This window comes from Miniopterus natalensis, chromosome 17, assembly GCF_054644295.1.
Source record: "Miniopterus natalensis isolate mMinNat1 chromosome 17, mMinNat1.hap1, whole genome shotgun sequence".
NCBI classification, from domain to species: domain Eukaryota; kingdom Metazoa; phylum Chordata; class Mammalia; order Chiroptera; family Miniopteridae; genus Miniopterus; species Miniopterus natalensis.
In genome coordinates, this window is record NC_142097.1 from 33799356 (window position 1) to 33814023 (window position 14668).

At 40.7% G+C, this 14668-nt stretch overlaps 1 protein-coding gene across 3 annotated transcripts in view; it reads left to right on the plus strand.

The window, feature by feature from the left end:
- Window positions 1-14668, plus strand: part of BCAS3 (BCAS3 microtubule associated cell migration factor) — a 420091-nt gene that overhangs the window by 3922 nt on the left and 401501 nt on the right. For all 3 annotated transcript variants that reach the window (XM_016203603.2, XM_016203611.2, XM_087826254.1), the window contains 3 exons: window positions 309-363; window positions 5961-6036; window positions 10173-10279. In XM_016203603.2, the coding sequence (XP_016059089.1) occupies window positions 309-363; window positions 5961-6036; window positions 10173-10279 (238 nt within the window). The remainder of the gene's footprint in view (window positions 1-308; window positions 364-5960; window positions 6037-10172; window positions 10280-14668) is intronic.

The following is a 14668-nucleotide window of genomic DNA, read 5'->3' on the forward strand; positions in this document are numbered from 1 at the left end:
GAAGAGCTTGCCTTAGCCAAGTCTTCTGTCTTCACTCCTTCAAGTATGAGTTAGAAGTTACCTACATCAAATTAAGAGAGCATAACTTTTCAGAAGACATAATGTTTAAAAATGTTAAGATCTCATTTGCATTTAATAACATACAATGAACCGAGAAAGCTTAGCAGAATTATCATGTGATGTGAGTTGGTCTTTTCCCCCCCTTTTAAAAAATATTATGAATGAGTTTCTTAGGCCTTGTAGAAAGAGCTTTTCCATGTTTGTCTTAAGCTGTCATGATAAATTTTATCCAATTTTCTCCTTTACAGGGAGCAGTCGTACATGGAAAGTGTTGTGACTTTTCTACAGGATGTTGTGCCACAGGTAAGTGTTATGTGGTTTCAGAAACAGTAGATGTTACCATTGGCCTGGGAGCCACGGAAATGTTCCATTTCCTGAACTTGATACTAGTATCACAACTTCAAAAATACTCGATGTTTTAGCATCCTGAACATAGGTAGGGTGGAATTTTACTTGTTATTAGATGTGCCTTAGTTTTGTGCTGACAGTGGCACGATTATCATTCCTCAGGACTTGCTCTCCTAAGAGAAATCAAGGTGAGATGTTATTTGAGAGATGGGACTTGGGACTCTCTAGTTGGGTTCTGTTTGCGAAATACGTCTCTTGTCCCGGTTAAATGGTGCCGGTCTGAAGTGAGACAAGCAATGTGTGCTTTACATTGCACTGACTAGGTATTACGTTAACTAATTCCTGTATACCAAGCGCAAATCTATGTCTCTTTCATATTGAGCAGTACTGTTATGCCACAGAGTGTGCCTTGTTACTTTAACCTGTGAGCAAGTAAGCTCCTTACTGTTCCCTGTATTTCCATGTGAGATGAATGAGAGAGCTGCCCTTCTGGGATCAGCTCTAGTGCACTGTTGCTCATACTTAACATAAGTATCACTTGGCATGCTTGTAAAAAATAATAATTTCCAGGCCCCTCTCCCAGAGAGTTTGACTCAGTGGAATTGCGGTGGCATCTAGTAACTTGTGTCTATAGTAAGAATCTCAGATGATTCTTGTGAAACAGTAGCTTTGGGAAGCACTGGTTAGTGGAACTATAGAAGGGGAAGGTTTCTGTTTTCTCCTTGTGGTGATGTCAGTGTTCCCTGACTGCTAACGTAGCTGTAACTGCCCTGTTCAAAAACGACACTCAGAGATCCAGCGGCCTGGTTTTATGAGAGGGTCCTAGAAAACTCTGCAATCCAGGTTTCAGCTGTATTCAACAAATAATATGCATCAGATAAGGGACAGTACCAAGGAATGTTGGTATTTCTTTATTACATTCAGTCAGCTTTAATGAAAATAGGTCACAATGACAAGGTTTGCAGGCCTGCGGGGCATGTAAGGAGAAATGCATGGCTTTCTTTCCTGAGGAACTTGTTTAATAAGGGAAGTCAAATTTCTTGAAACAGCCAGAGATAATAGCAATATATCAGTTAGTGTTACACATGGTAGTACAGACAGAATACTTAATTGCAAAGGGAATGCATAGCAAAGAAAGAGTGAAAAGGTTAAGTTCCAAAGGTCATTGGAAGTAGCATTAATGGAAATGAATGGAAAGGTTGAGTATTTGATGTTGAAGGAAACTAGTTAGCTGAGTGTGGAAGGCAACAGAGTTGCTGTGGCTGGAGAGCCTCCTGTATTCTGCAGAGAAGGCCAAGCTTAGGTCTTCTATAAATTGCTCCTTTCTCGTAAGCCCTGAGCCCTGGCATGAGACTAGTTCCAAGGAAGGGGCACTTAAAATTTTTGTAATTTGCCTGCCCCTAGAGTGCCTCTTTATCAAATTTTTACAAAGGCAACTTTCGTGCTAATGGAAGCCCTGCATAGCAAGCAGTGTTGGTTGGCTGGAGGAGAAATGCTGTGTCAGGGGCTTTGAGGGAGTAGTTGGAGACTTTGCTAGAGAAACAGGAATACTACTAGATTGAGTAATAGATTGAAAATAGGCTACTAAAGCTGATAGGGTAAAAATGCCAAAAGGTGGAAGATTAATTTAGTTTTTTATGACTAGTATATAATAGAAAGGGGTTAATCTATGCAATTGACTGAAGATTTGGAGCAGAGTAGTAACTGTGGAAGTAAAGTCATAGTCCTGGATCTAAGAATTAGAATATTCATTCAAGAAATTTATGTTATGCAAGTCATTATTCTGCTTACTGTGGAAAGAAAGCAAAAAATTCAGGCAGCAGACATTTACTTGAGCACCCATTATGGATCTGGCACTGTGTCAAGTTGAGGGGATCCTCTGTGCCTATCCTTAAGGCTTCATGGTCTAGTGTAGCAGTTGGCAAACTGTTTCTGTAAAGGGCCAGATAAGCTTTTGCAGTTCACATAACCTCTGTAGCAACTACTCAGCACTGCTTTTTATGTAAAGCAAAGGGTAGGACTGTATTAAAGTAAAACTTAATGAACACAGGTGGTAGGCTGGATTTGGTGACTCATGGTCTCTTTTTTTTTAAATGTAAATTTTACTTTTCAGTTGTAATTTATATTCAATATTATTTTATATGGGTCTCAGGTGTACAGCGTAGTCTTTTTCCACGTTTAATCCAGAATCCCCCATTGGTACTTTGCAGTCAGCCATTTGGAAGATGATATTTTTTGCTGATGATATTATGTTCCTACTCCTGCTCTATTCTGGGAATCATCAAATTCATGGAGCCTGGAAATTATTCTCGAGGTCTCTAAATAGCCCCCAAAGAGAGAAAATGTGTTAGTCATATCAGTTTCTTCAGCTCTCACAAATAGATTGAATTCCCATTGTGTCCAAGCGATGTCATTGATGGCTCGTAGCGAGGGCATTGATTAGCTGTGCCCTTCCATCTAATAATTGTACTATGAAAAGTTATTAAAAAAATGATTTAATAAAGATCTTTTCATTTCATTGCTTTTGAAAATTCCACATTTCCAGTGTCAAAAATTGTAGTCAGTCCAAATGTCAGTAGCAGTCAAGCAAATTATGATATGTTATTCCTGTAGAATAATTTGCTGCTATTAAAGTTATACTTCCGATGTAGCACCCAGTGGAAGTTGTTTTCTCTGTAGGGAAAAAAATAAAACAACGTATCTACCGCAATCGTGGCTGTGTCTTTTCACATTCAACAATAACTTTGCGCTCATGAATGTGTAGATGTGTTAGAAACCAGACAAGGAATAGGAGAAATAAGCAAACCCTGTCAGTCATGGCTCTGAATTGGAGGGCTAGGGGGGTGTCGGTTGGAGAAGGAATGCTAATAATCAGTTTGGTAGGACACTGACCTCCTCGAGACAGCAGGCGAGAGCCAGATGGGCCCTGGGTGAGTCTGTGCCTCGCTGGGAATAAAATATCTAAACATGGGCAAAGGCTGTAAGCCGAGAGGCAAAGCGACGCGATGTCATACACCTTCTGCGTGCAGACCCTCGGATGCAACCCTTGGACGCCTCCATTAGCTTCCCAGAATTTTCTCGGGAGGGCTCTGGAGAGAGCACCGTGTGGGGAAGGAGAGAGGAAAGCTTGGAGACGAACGCAAGCATACCAGCCTTGGAGTAAAGGACAGGAAAGCTCAGGGATCCCAGTGGGCCCAAAGGCGTCTTTCATCCTGTTTCGTTCTGCTTCTCGCCCAGAAATCAAAGGACAGCATCTTCAGATGGATGTTGCAAAGGCCTGGGAGGGTGCTCGGCAGTGCTGCAGGGGATAGGAGCCTTAGGAGTCAGCTGGAGGGAGGGAATGTTCACGGAATGTAACTGCTTCGCCAGATTGGAGAGCCCCAGATAGGAAGGAAGAAGCTGACCTCAGGGGAGGTGGCGGCTTAGGCTGGATCCTGGAGCAGAGAAAGGACGTTAGTGGAAAAACTGGTGAAATCCCCCAAAACCTGGAGCGTAATTAACAGTAGCGCGGCAGTTAGTGTCAGAGTTTCGACAAAGGTACCACCCACATTTGGGGAATCTGGCCGAGGGGCGTGTGACAACTTTCTGTACTGGGTTTGGTCATCTAAAATTATTCAAAAAATTGTAAAAAATTGTAAAAAGAGAGTTTTCAAGGATGTCCAGAGCGAGAGGGAGGAAGAAGAGGAAGAGATAAGGCTGAGAAGAAAAAGCCTGATAAGGTTGAGATGGGGGAAGATAAAGTTGGTTATAGTGGGGTTTCCTCCACAGGATAAGCTGCCCTGAACACCGCTCTCGTTTTTTTTTTTTTTTAAAGACAATTGAGATCATAAGGATTTTTTGTGTAGAGTAAATCTATGAAAGTGACTGTCTTTTACTAGTATTTTCAATGACCATTAACTTTGGTAAGTACAGGGGCTCTAAATTGGCATGGAAATTTAAAGCAGGTCATGTGTAACATGGTTCTGATATGCCATGTTAAAGAATAGTTCTCTGAACTGAGAACCACTTTATAATCGAAAGTGTTGCAGCTCTTTTGTTCTTCTAAATGCTTGTAAGTACACACAGTCTTTAACATTTTTAAAAATAAAAACACTTGCTTTATGGAGAGATGACTCCCTTTGAATACCGATGAGTACTCTTGGCGCTTCCTGTGACTTCAGGGCAGTTGATGTTTATCTCTGTGACCCTTGTGGGCTCGTAGGAACTAGCTGATAGGTTGAGTGGAGAGGCTGGATCAGAGAATACTTTTTTCCCCACCCCCAACACTGACCCGTGCCCTCCAGCTCGAGGCAAGCCGAAAGTAATACTCCTTTTTATTTTTATTTTTGGTGACTGTGAACAAGTGAATTTATTATGTTTCTATGCTATATTTTTAAGCCTAGGAGAGAAAAGCAAATAAACCTTTTAATTGTTTTGTGGTTTAGAAAAATGAGGTCATATATATATATTGTCCTATCATTCTATTTATAATTTCAAAGAGTACATTTAAAAAATTTATTTTTAAATTACAGTTGATACTCAGTATGTATATATTTTTATTTTAAGTTTTAAAAAAAAATCTTTATTGATTTCAGAGAGAGGAAAGGAGAAGGAGGGAGAGAGGCAGAAACATCAATGATGAGAGTCATTGACGGGCCGCCTCCTGCATGCCTCCCACTGGGGATCGAGCCCACAACCCGGGGCATGTACCCTGACCAGGAATCGAACCCCGATCGCCTGGATCCCAGGTCAATGCTCAGCCCCTGAGCCACACCCGGCCGGGCTCAATATTATTTTATGTTAGTTTCAGGTGTATAGCCTGAAAATTATATAATGTATGAAGTGATTCCTCCCGATAATTCTAGTACCCACCTGGCACCATACATAGTTATTACAGGATTATTGACTATATTTCCTATGCTGTAGAAAAGTAATGTTCTTGAAATTCTGGGTACAGTGTAATTGCCTGATCAAAAATACATGGGAACCAAATAGATACCTGTGGTAGTTTTGTTTATTTTTTTAAGACTTGTTTGTTGACCAATATAAGGGGATGATTTAGTTTTTGAGTGCCTTTGAATTATAGCGATATTTCTTAATAGGCTATGATCATTATATTTTAGGTTTCTGCAATTCTTTTTTTAAAAATCCTCACCTGAGGATATGTTCTTCATTGATTTTTTAGAGAGAGAGGATGGGAGAGAGAATGAGAGACAGACGTTGATATGAGAGAGGAACATGGATCAGTTGCCTCCCATGTGTACCCCTGCCGGGAATTGAACCCAGAGCCTCTTGGTGTGCGGGATGACACTCCGCCCGGCTGAGCCACCCTGCCAGGCCTTCTGCTCTTCGTTAAAGGTTAAAAACCCTCTTTTTTACCACGGTTATCAGACTCCTGGATAACTTTTCTTTGGGAGTAAAAATATTACAAAATGTGCTAGTTTCCAAGAGGTAGGATTGGTGACATTGTCGAGGGGCAGGGTTGGCTTTCTTTAAGCTACTCTTTGTTTTGAACATCGGTACTATAAGAGCTGTAAAATATTTTTATTCAACCGTTTCTGTTTACTATGCAGGCTTACAGTGGAACACCTCTAACAGAAGAGAAGGAGAAAATAGTCTGGGTCAGATTTGAAAATGCAGATTTAAATGGTATGGTTTTAACTTTTTGGGGCATATGAATTAAATGTGTGTTTGAGGTTGACCTGATTCCAAAAGAGAACCCTTCCTTGAGTAAGATCGCTTTCTCTTTCAGCAACATTTTAGCTTTTAAAATAAGTTCATGTTTCATTTAAAAAGTAGCATAACCGCACTACAGAAACTTCATTGGAACTAATAATGACATTGTACAAGTTTGAAAGTAAGTGTAACACATAAAGCCTCGCCTTAAGCTTTAAGTCCCACGTGAGAGGGTGAGGGGGCTGCCCCGAGTCTGTTTCCCAGGCTGCCATGTCTGCCACCTTCTGGCTGAGTTTGAGAGGCGCTGGTGAGAAACTGAGTGGGCCGATGGGACAGGAAAGAGTGTTCTTCCCCCCCCTGCTCACCGTCAGAGGCTGCTTTTTTCTGTGGTTATAGGCTGTCCTGGGGGTTGCCTGGCAGTTCAGCTTCGACCAGGTGACCTCGGCACTCTGCACTCTCCTGTGTCTTCCTAGCTTAGGGGTAGCAATGACATCCTGCTTGTTGCTAATCCAGTTAGGTTGCCTCACAGTTTGTTTTTTGGCTTCTCAGCTAACCGGTTGTGTGCATTAAATTCCCAATTATAAATACCCTGAGCTGTTTTAATTTCCTGTTTGAACCTGATTGGTATCATACTATTGAGTTTTTGTCTCCTCTAGACTTTTAAAATATAATGCCGTATTTTCCTTTAAAAGCTACTGTCCAGGATGAGAGAGGCCAAGTATCATCTCTGCAAACTGGTTTCTTTTGAATTTTGGATTCTGTACCATCTGGTTCGTTCAATAATGACAACCTGTTGGGGCCTCTTTATGGGAGATAAAGCATTCACATGTAGGGGTGCTTATTTGTGATATGTAAGCTTCCCATTGTATTTCCTTTTGAAAGCTTATTATATTTTACATTTTCTTTTTATGGCTCAAATTTCCTTGTTTATTAGCATATATCCTTCCTTTTTTTTTAACACATAAATGCTTTTTTTTAAAAAAAAAAAAATGTTTTTATTGATTTCAGAGAGAGGAAGAGAGAGAGATAGAAACATCAATGATGAGAGTCATTGATCGGCTGCCTCCTGCACCCCCTCTACTGGGGATCGATCCCGCAACCCGGGCACGTGCCCTGACCAGGAATCGAACCTCTATCTCCTGGATCACAGGTCGATGCTCAACCACTCAGTCACCCTGACCGGGCTCATTATTTGTTTTAAAGAGAGCACTCGGACTGTAGTATGGCGTTTGATGGGCAGTGGTGGAAGCTCATTGTGCTATTGGAACAGAAGCAGCTGGGACAGGGTGGTGGTGTAAGGAGAGCTGTTCAGGAAGACAGGGGTTAGTGATAGATTTATTGCTGGAGGGAGGGAAGAAGGTGGTTCTTGATGTTGCTAGTCACCGAGAGGAACCCTGGAATACCAGGTGTGGGGAGAAAATCATGATTTTTGAGTGGAATTTGCTCTCCTATTGAGACACCCAAAAACCCATGTTGAGGAGGTCACTGGCAGATACTAATTGAAGCAGTGGGGTCACCTAGGGTGCCATTTTTGGCCTGTGCTTTTCTCTTTAACAACAACTTGGAGGTTATTGGCGACTGTAGCAGAAGTCGCTTCAAAGGAGTGTTAGGGGCAGAAACCATCCCGAAACGTATTTTTGGGTGAATGAGAGATAAAAATAGATGACAATTATAAGCAACTCAGTCAAGGAATTTAGCTTCTAGAAGGAGAGGAGAGTGCTGTAGTCACACAAAGGGAGAGGAATATTATTGCTTTAATTTATGATTTTAAAAACCTTATTTATTGTGCAAATGTATCATGGAAAACAACACAAAACAAAAGTATACATCAGTGAATGAATTTTTACTAATCCAACACCTATGTAACCATCACCTCGGGTAAGAAGTAGAATATTACTAATTGCCTGGTGACCTGGAATTTCATATAGATAGAATTATTCAATATATCGTCTTTCGTGTCTGGCTTGTTTTGCTCATTATGTCTGTGAGGCTCGTCCGTGTCTGGTGAGTGGCAGTAGTTCATTCTTTTTTCCGTGCTGTGTAGTATTCCACTGTATCAGTACCACACTGTGCTCGTCCATTCTGTTGATGGGCATTTGGATTGACGTAGCTCTTGGCTCTTCTCAAATCTTGCTGCGGATAATCTTGTGCACGTCTCTCAGTGTCTGTGCCTGTGCTCATGCTTCGAATGAGTAAGAAAACCTAGAGTGGAACTGCTCGGCCGAAGGGCGTAAGACAACTAGAGTAAGTTGTCAGGCTGTTCTCTGAAGTCGAACTGATTTACATTCACCAGCAGTACATAGGCCACCCCTTTGCTCCACCTCACTAGGTTTTGTCATTGTGGTTTTTAGCATTTCCTTGATTACAGCAGATGAGGTCGAGCCACTTTTTGAGCTCTTTTCGTGTTTATTGATCATTTGAATATCCTCATTTTGAGGTGCTTTTTTTTGTGTCTCTTGCCTATCTTTCTAATGATTTCTTTTTCATATTGATTTTAATTGTTATGTGTACTGGATGAGTACAAGTCTCCTGCCCTGTGGCTGCTTTTTCACTCTGGTGGTAAGAGTGGCTCATGATTAACAGAAGTTCTTTACTTTAATGTGAAAAAGCATTCAGTAGAATTTGTCAGTATTTTATGCTGAGTTTTGTGTGTGTCCTGTTAAATCTTTCCCTACACTCTGATCATGAAAATAACTTTTCTGCATTATCTTTCATAATTTAATTTTATCTATGTCATTTATATCTAAAAATCCCCCGGTACTGATTTGTTTGAAAAATTCTAAAAGATAGGAGACACCCGAGCATGTTTAAATGCCCATTGAAAATATCCAGTAGCATGGAAGGAATTGAAGATAGCAGGAATGATTGGAAAAAAGCTCCTGAGGAGGTGGTGGAGGATGGGATCCAAAGCACAGATGGAGGGGTTGAGTTTAGACAGAAGGAAAGACAACTATTTGTAGTAGGATGGAAGGTGAAGAGGCTGCTACAGATGCACATCTGCCTTTGGCAGCGGGCAGTTTCTAGTTTCCCTGTGCAGCGTGAGTGAGGAGAGAATGGGTGGAGTCAGGGCCTGGACAGAGTTTAAGAAAGTCATTGAAGTAATCATAGAATAAGTTCTAGAAAGCAGAATAAATTTGGTGTGCAGTTTTGAGGGTCCAGTTGAAGTTCGTGGAGATAATTTAATTTATAGTGGTACCAATTCTGTGATTTTTCTGGATCAGTACTTGGCTGCCTAGAACACACTAGGATAGAGGGTGGCTGGGTTCATCTAGGAATAGGGTTTTGCTCTTTGGATGCCATGCAGAGATCCTACAAAAAGAGATAAGAGAATGTAGATTATTGACAGACATTACTGAGACGGCTGATCAAAGACTAAGATGAGTCTGCAGGGAGAAGGCAGGGTGTCAGTGAACTGGAGGGCTGAAGAAAGTCAAAGAAAGTCATAACGGAAGCGGGTGAGCAGACTTGATGGAAGATAAAACTGAACTGAGGCTAGAATGCTAGAAGGAGTAATTTTTGAGGTGTAAACATTGGGTTCAGTAAGGATATCTTACAATACTGATTATATAACTGGTGGTAAATATTAACTGATGTAAATTGGAAACGTTCATCATACAAGTACATATAATTATTTTGTAGTGGACTACACGCCCCGTGTCTTCAGACACATCAAGATTCAATTCCTTTATGTAAAGGAACATAATTTTTCTTCCATTGCTGAATTTGCAAATATTAGAAGTTCTAGGTGATTATACTTCATAGTTATATTTATTTAATTTTGGTAAAATATTTCATTTTCATTTGTTATTTATAGGTGGCTTTGTTTCTGATGTTAACATTCCCTAGTTCTCTAGTGAGAGTTTGATTTTTTAAAACCTTACTTGTGCTGATAATTGTAGGTACTCTGTTTAAATGAAAAAACTACTGTTTTTAGGATTTCAGCTTCCTGTTCGCTTTCTTTTAAACGCTGTCTTCCAAATACTTCTGCACTTATTTTTTAATGGGAAACAATGGAAACAATTGTAGCACTAACGGCACTGAAGAAGTATGTTGCTTTCTTGACTGGCATGGTGTCTTTTTAATTTCTCTGTTGCTTACTTCCAATGTAGATACATCAAGGAATCTGGAATTTCATGAAATACACAGCACTGGGAATGAGCCGCCTTTGCTGGTGATGATCGGCTATAGTGATGGAATGCAGGTCTGGAGCATCCCTGTAAGTATGAAGACGCTTGACTCCCTAAAATGGCACTTTCCGGCGTGGTGGCTGCTATGCCCTGGTGATCCTTTCAGAAAGGCCTCATCCACTTATTTCTCAGTAGCTGCTCGAGATGCTGCCGTGTGTGCAGCACCACACAAGGCGCAAGGAATAAGGGACAGTTGGGGAACCAGAGACGCTGTAAGTGATTTTGTAAAGTGGGCCAGGAATCGTGGGAGTCACTTCACATGCAAGATCTCATTTTTTGTCGTGGTAACTCTATTAAGTAGATGCTACTTTTTCCTCCCATTTTACAGGCGGTTAAACAGGCTTACAAAGGACTTCCTTTAAAAATTAGCAATCATTAAAAAAAAAAATCAATGTTTTGAATTAGATAAAACATTCACTTGGTACAAAATTCAGGAGATATAAAAGCGTCAAAGTCTCCCTCCAACCCTTGCTCCCCATCTGCTCTACGTTGAGGCAACCAGGTTTTCTAGTTTCTTATGCATCTTTATAGCTATATTTTATGGAATATACATATATATACTCACATACATATACATACACGTATTATATTTCTCCCACTCTGCTCTTTTCTAACAGATGGGAGCATATTACCTTGTACCTTACTGTTTTTTACTCATAAAGTCAGTTTTCCGAGAGATGCTTCGCTGAATTTTTTAACTGTGTATAATCTGTTTGGATTTCCTTAATTTACGTAACTTGTTCCCTGTTATTGAAAAACATAAGTGTTCTTTTTTAGAATTAGAAACAATAATGCAATACACGAGCTTGAACAAAGGTTATTTCATATCTGTGTATCTGTGTAGGGTAAATTCCAACTTGGATAAATATTTTAAATTGCCTAATATGGTCTCAGTTTGCCTTTTAAATCCTTCATGTTCTTCTTTGGGATGACCAAAAAGAAAATGTCCTGAACGAGGAAGAGGCTTGGTAGGATCACAGCTCAGTGAAGTGTAGTAGGGATCGCATACTTTGGGTTATACTTATTTATATTCTGGTTTTTGGCATGGCCTAAGCATCGAGTTTCCTCAGTAGATGGGGGGTGGGGGTGGGGAGGACAGGGGACTTGTATTGTGTGGTCCTTTTGCAGTTGGAGGTGTGGGACCAATAGAATTTTAATTTGTACGTTTAATAAATGCATTCACCAAACTTGTTTGAAACCCCTTATGTGTGCGTGTGTATTCCAGTTAGAAGTCCCCTTGCCTTTTTCTTTTCTTTTGGGTAATATGGTTACTTCTTAAAATATTTTATAAGCAAACATATATTGCCGCAAATTTAATGGAAATCAGGATATTCTTGAGTGCAGGATTTTGGTGTCAGTGGTGTAAGGGTTAAGTAACCAGTACATTGGACTTTATAATTCTTTAACATTTTAAGTAAAATAGTATTTGTTCTTTGATAAATCATTTATGATGAACATTGGTCTTCTATCTAATCATGTAATTAATTATGTGTCATATTATTAGGTATTTAGGACTTGGGGTTTTGTATTTCTTGTTTTTAAAGATTGGCCTTATTTTGCAGAGGTAGAAGATTCTGGCTGTGGCTTTAAAAAATTTTTCTTCCTACCAAGAGAACTGTTTCTCTGTGGATTTTATAAATATAACTTTTTCTTATTAATAGAGACTACATTTTGATCCATTACACTGTTTGTTGACAGGCTTAAAGGCAAAGAGGAAGCTCAAGCTTTAACAAGAAGGCTGAGCTTGTGTGGTTAGGAGTGTTGACTGGATTGAGCACATTCCTTTGGCGGTACTCAGGCTACGCACTTGTTTTGGTTATAATTAGAGGTATCCCTTTTAATAGTTACAAAGGTATCTCGTGTTTAGCTCTGAGTAAGTTAAAGGTCTTCAGAGTAATTTAAATTACCTCTTTAAAGTCGTTCTTATGCCCAGATTGTATTTTAAGAGACCTGAATAATCTTTTCATGGAATTTTCATTGACCAGCTGTTTACTATGGCAGTGCTGTGGCCCCGTGAGGACTGTTTCAGAAATTAGGAGGCAGTCTGGGAACACAGGCTCTTTCTGGTGCATTCATTCAGCTCTTACTGCGTTCAGAGAGCTTTATATCCACGTTATCTCATCTGCTGTATACTGTGAGGTAGAAGCCACCCTGTTTTACAGGAGGTAAGGTCACACAACTGGTAAGAGGAAGAGTTGGAATTCAGACTCAGTTCTTTCTGACTTCAACTTCAGGCTCCGTGATCTAAGAGCTGTACGTCGTTGCTTCCCAGTGTGATCGCAGAAGATATGCCATGCAGGTAGCTTGGCAGTTTTAGTTTTCATTGTAAAAGGCTATGATATACCGTCAAATATTCATCTTTTATAGGCTACTGTGACTGTTATGCATTACTCTAACTAAACCCTTCTGAAACTTGTTTATCACTAGTCAGCTATTCAGTAATTATTTAAGTGTTCCCATATGCTAGACAGTGGGGAGCTAATGTTGGTCAACCTAGAAATAATCCCGGTTCTTAGGGATCTTTGCAGACCATAAATCGTATTTGCCTTTTTAAAATTTTTATTGAATTTATTGGGGTGACATTGGTTAATAAAATTATATAGGTTTCAGGTGTACAGTTCTGTAACACATCATCTGTTTGTTCACCACTCCCAGTCAAGTCTCCTTCCATCACCACTTATCCCCCCTTTACCCTCTCCACTTTCCCCACCCCCTTTCCCTCTGGTAATCACCTTACTGTTGTCTGTGTCTGAGATTTTTGGGGGGGGGGGGGGTTGTTTGTTTAATCCCTTCACCTTTTTCATCCAGCCCTCTCCAATTTTCCCAGTACCATTTATTGAACAGAATATCTTTACCCCATTGTGTGTTCTTGCTTCCTTTGTCAAGTATTAGTTGGCCGTAAGGGCGTGGGTTTATTTCTGGGCTCTCTATCCTGTTTCATTCATCTGCATATCTGTCTTTGTGCCAGTACCATGCTGATTTGATGACTATGGCCTTGTAGTATAGTTTGATATTAGGTAGCGTGATTCCTCCAGCTTTTTGAGTAAGCAGAATTTCAGTCCCTGTCTAAACCATAGCACAGTTTTGCTTCAGTTTTTTAAAATATGTTTTTTTTATTGATTTCAGAGCAAGGTAAGGAGAGGGAGAGAGAGAGAGAGAAACATCAATGATGAGAGAGAATCATCGATCAGCTGCCTCCTGCATGCCCCCTTCTGGGGATCGAGCCTGCAGCCGGGGCCTGTGCCCTCACCAGGAATCGAACCATGACCTCCAGGTTCATGGGTCGGTGCTCTAACCACTGGGCTAAACCAGCAAGGGTGACTCTTCCTTTCTTAACTCCTTCACTTCTATTAGCTGTTATTATCTCAGTATGTGTTTCAGTTATTTAAAAGTATCATACTTACATTTTCCATTTTCTCTCTCTCCCTGTTTTATATGTAGTTTGGCTTGGTGCCATGAACTATGAGGACTTAGTTGGTGTTCATTTATTCAACACAGGTCAGCGATAAAATGTGTATTTTGAGCAAAATAGACATGATCTTTGCTCTAATAGAGATAGATTTAAATAAAAATAAACTAACTTACAACTTAAGTTGTAATGTGAAGAAAATAATAAAATATTATAATAAGGAAGTGGCACCGAAGTTAAGAGTTAGCCAGGGCGAGATGGAACAGCAAACAGTGAAGTCAGAGGATCTTAGGTAGATGTGTTCTTTTCTCTATAGTTGGACCCTGATTTTGATTTCTTAAGTTTTCTTCTTCTTAAAGAATATTGGCATAAATATCCTTATGATCATGTGCTTCGGAGAGCTCAATCAACATAGACCTACCGAGGCTCTTGATAGAATCATCAGATTGTGCGCTTGTAAAGCCATCGATACTTCCCTCGCTCATCTCCTCAGTTCACGCAGCCAGGATTTATTGCCTGGACATGCCAGAGCCTGTTCAAGGTGCCGGGGAAACAACAGTGAGCAAAACAGAACCATGCTTTTTATGGAATCGCCATTCCAGGCAGGCGGGTTGGAGGGTGGTGGAGATGACAGACAAGCCTGTGCCGCGCTGGGTGGTGGCAGGTGTTTTGGTGGCGCGGTGGACGTTGCTGTATCGTTCAGGGTGGTCTGGGGAGGCCTCTCTCCTGGCCCCTTAGCAGAGGCGTGGAGGGGTGACCCTTCTGGCATTTGAGGGAGGGACATTGAGCCAGTGCCTGTGGTAGGATTGTTTCTGTATTCAGGAACAGCAAGGAGGCAGCTTCGCTGGAGCTGGGTGGGCCAGGGTGAGTGCTGCGAGGTGATGTCTGAGGGGTGGTCAGCCATGGCAAGGGCTTCAAGAATTTTGAATACAGAGCAAAGCTGAAACAACTGCATAGTGAAAACACATATACCCACGACCTAGACTGTGCATTAAAATTTCACTACATT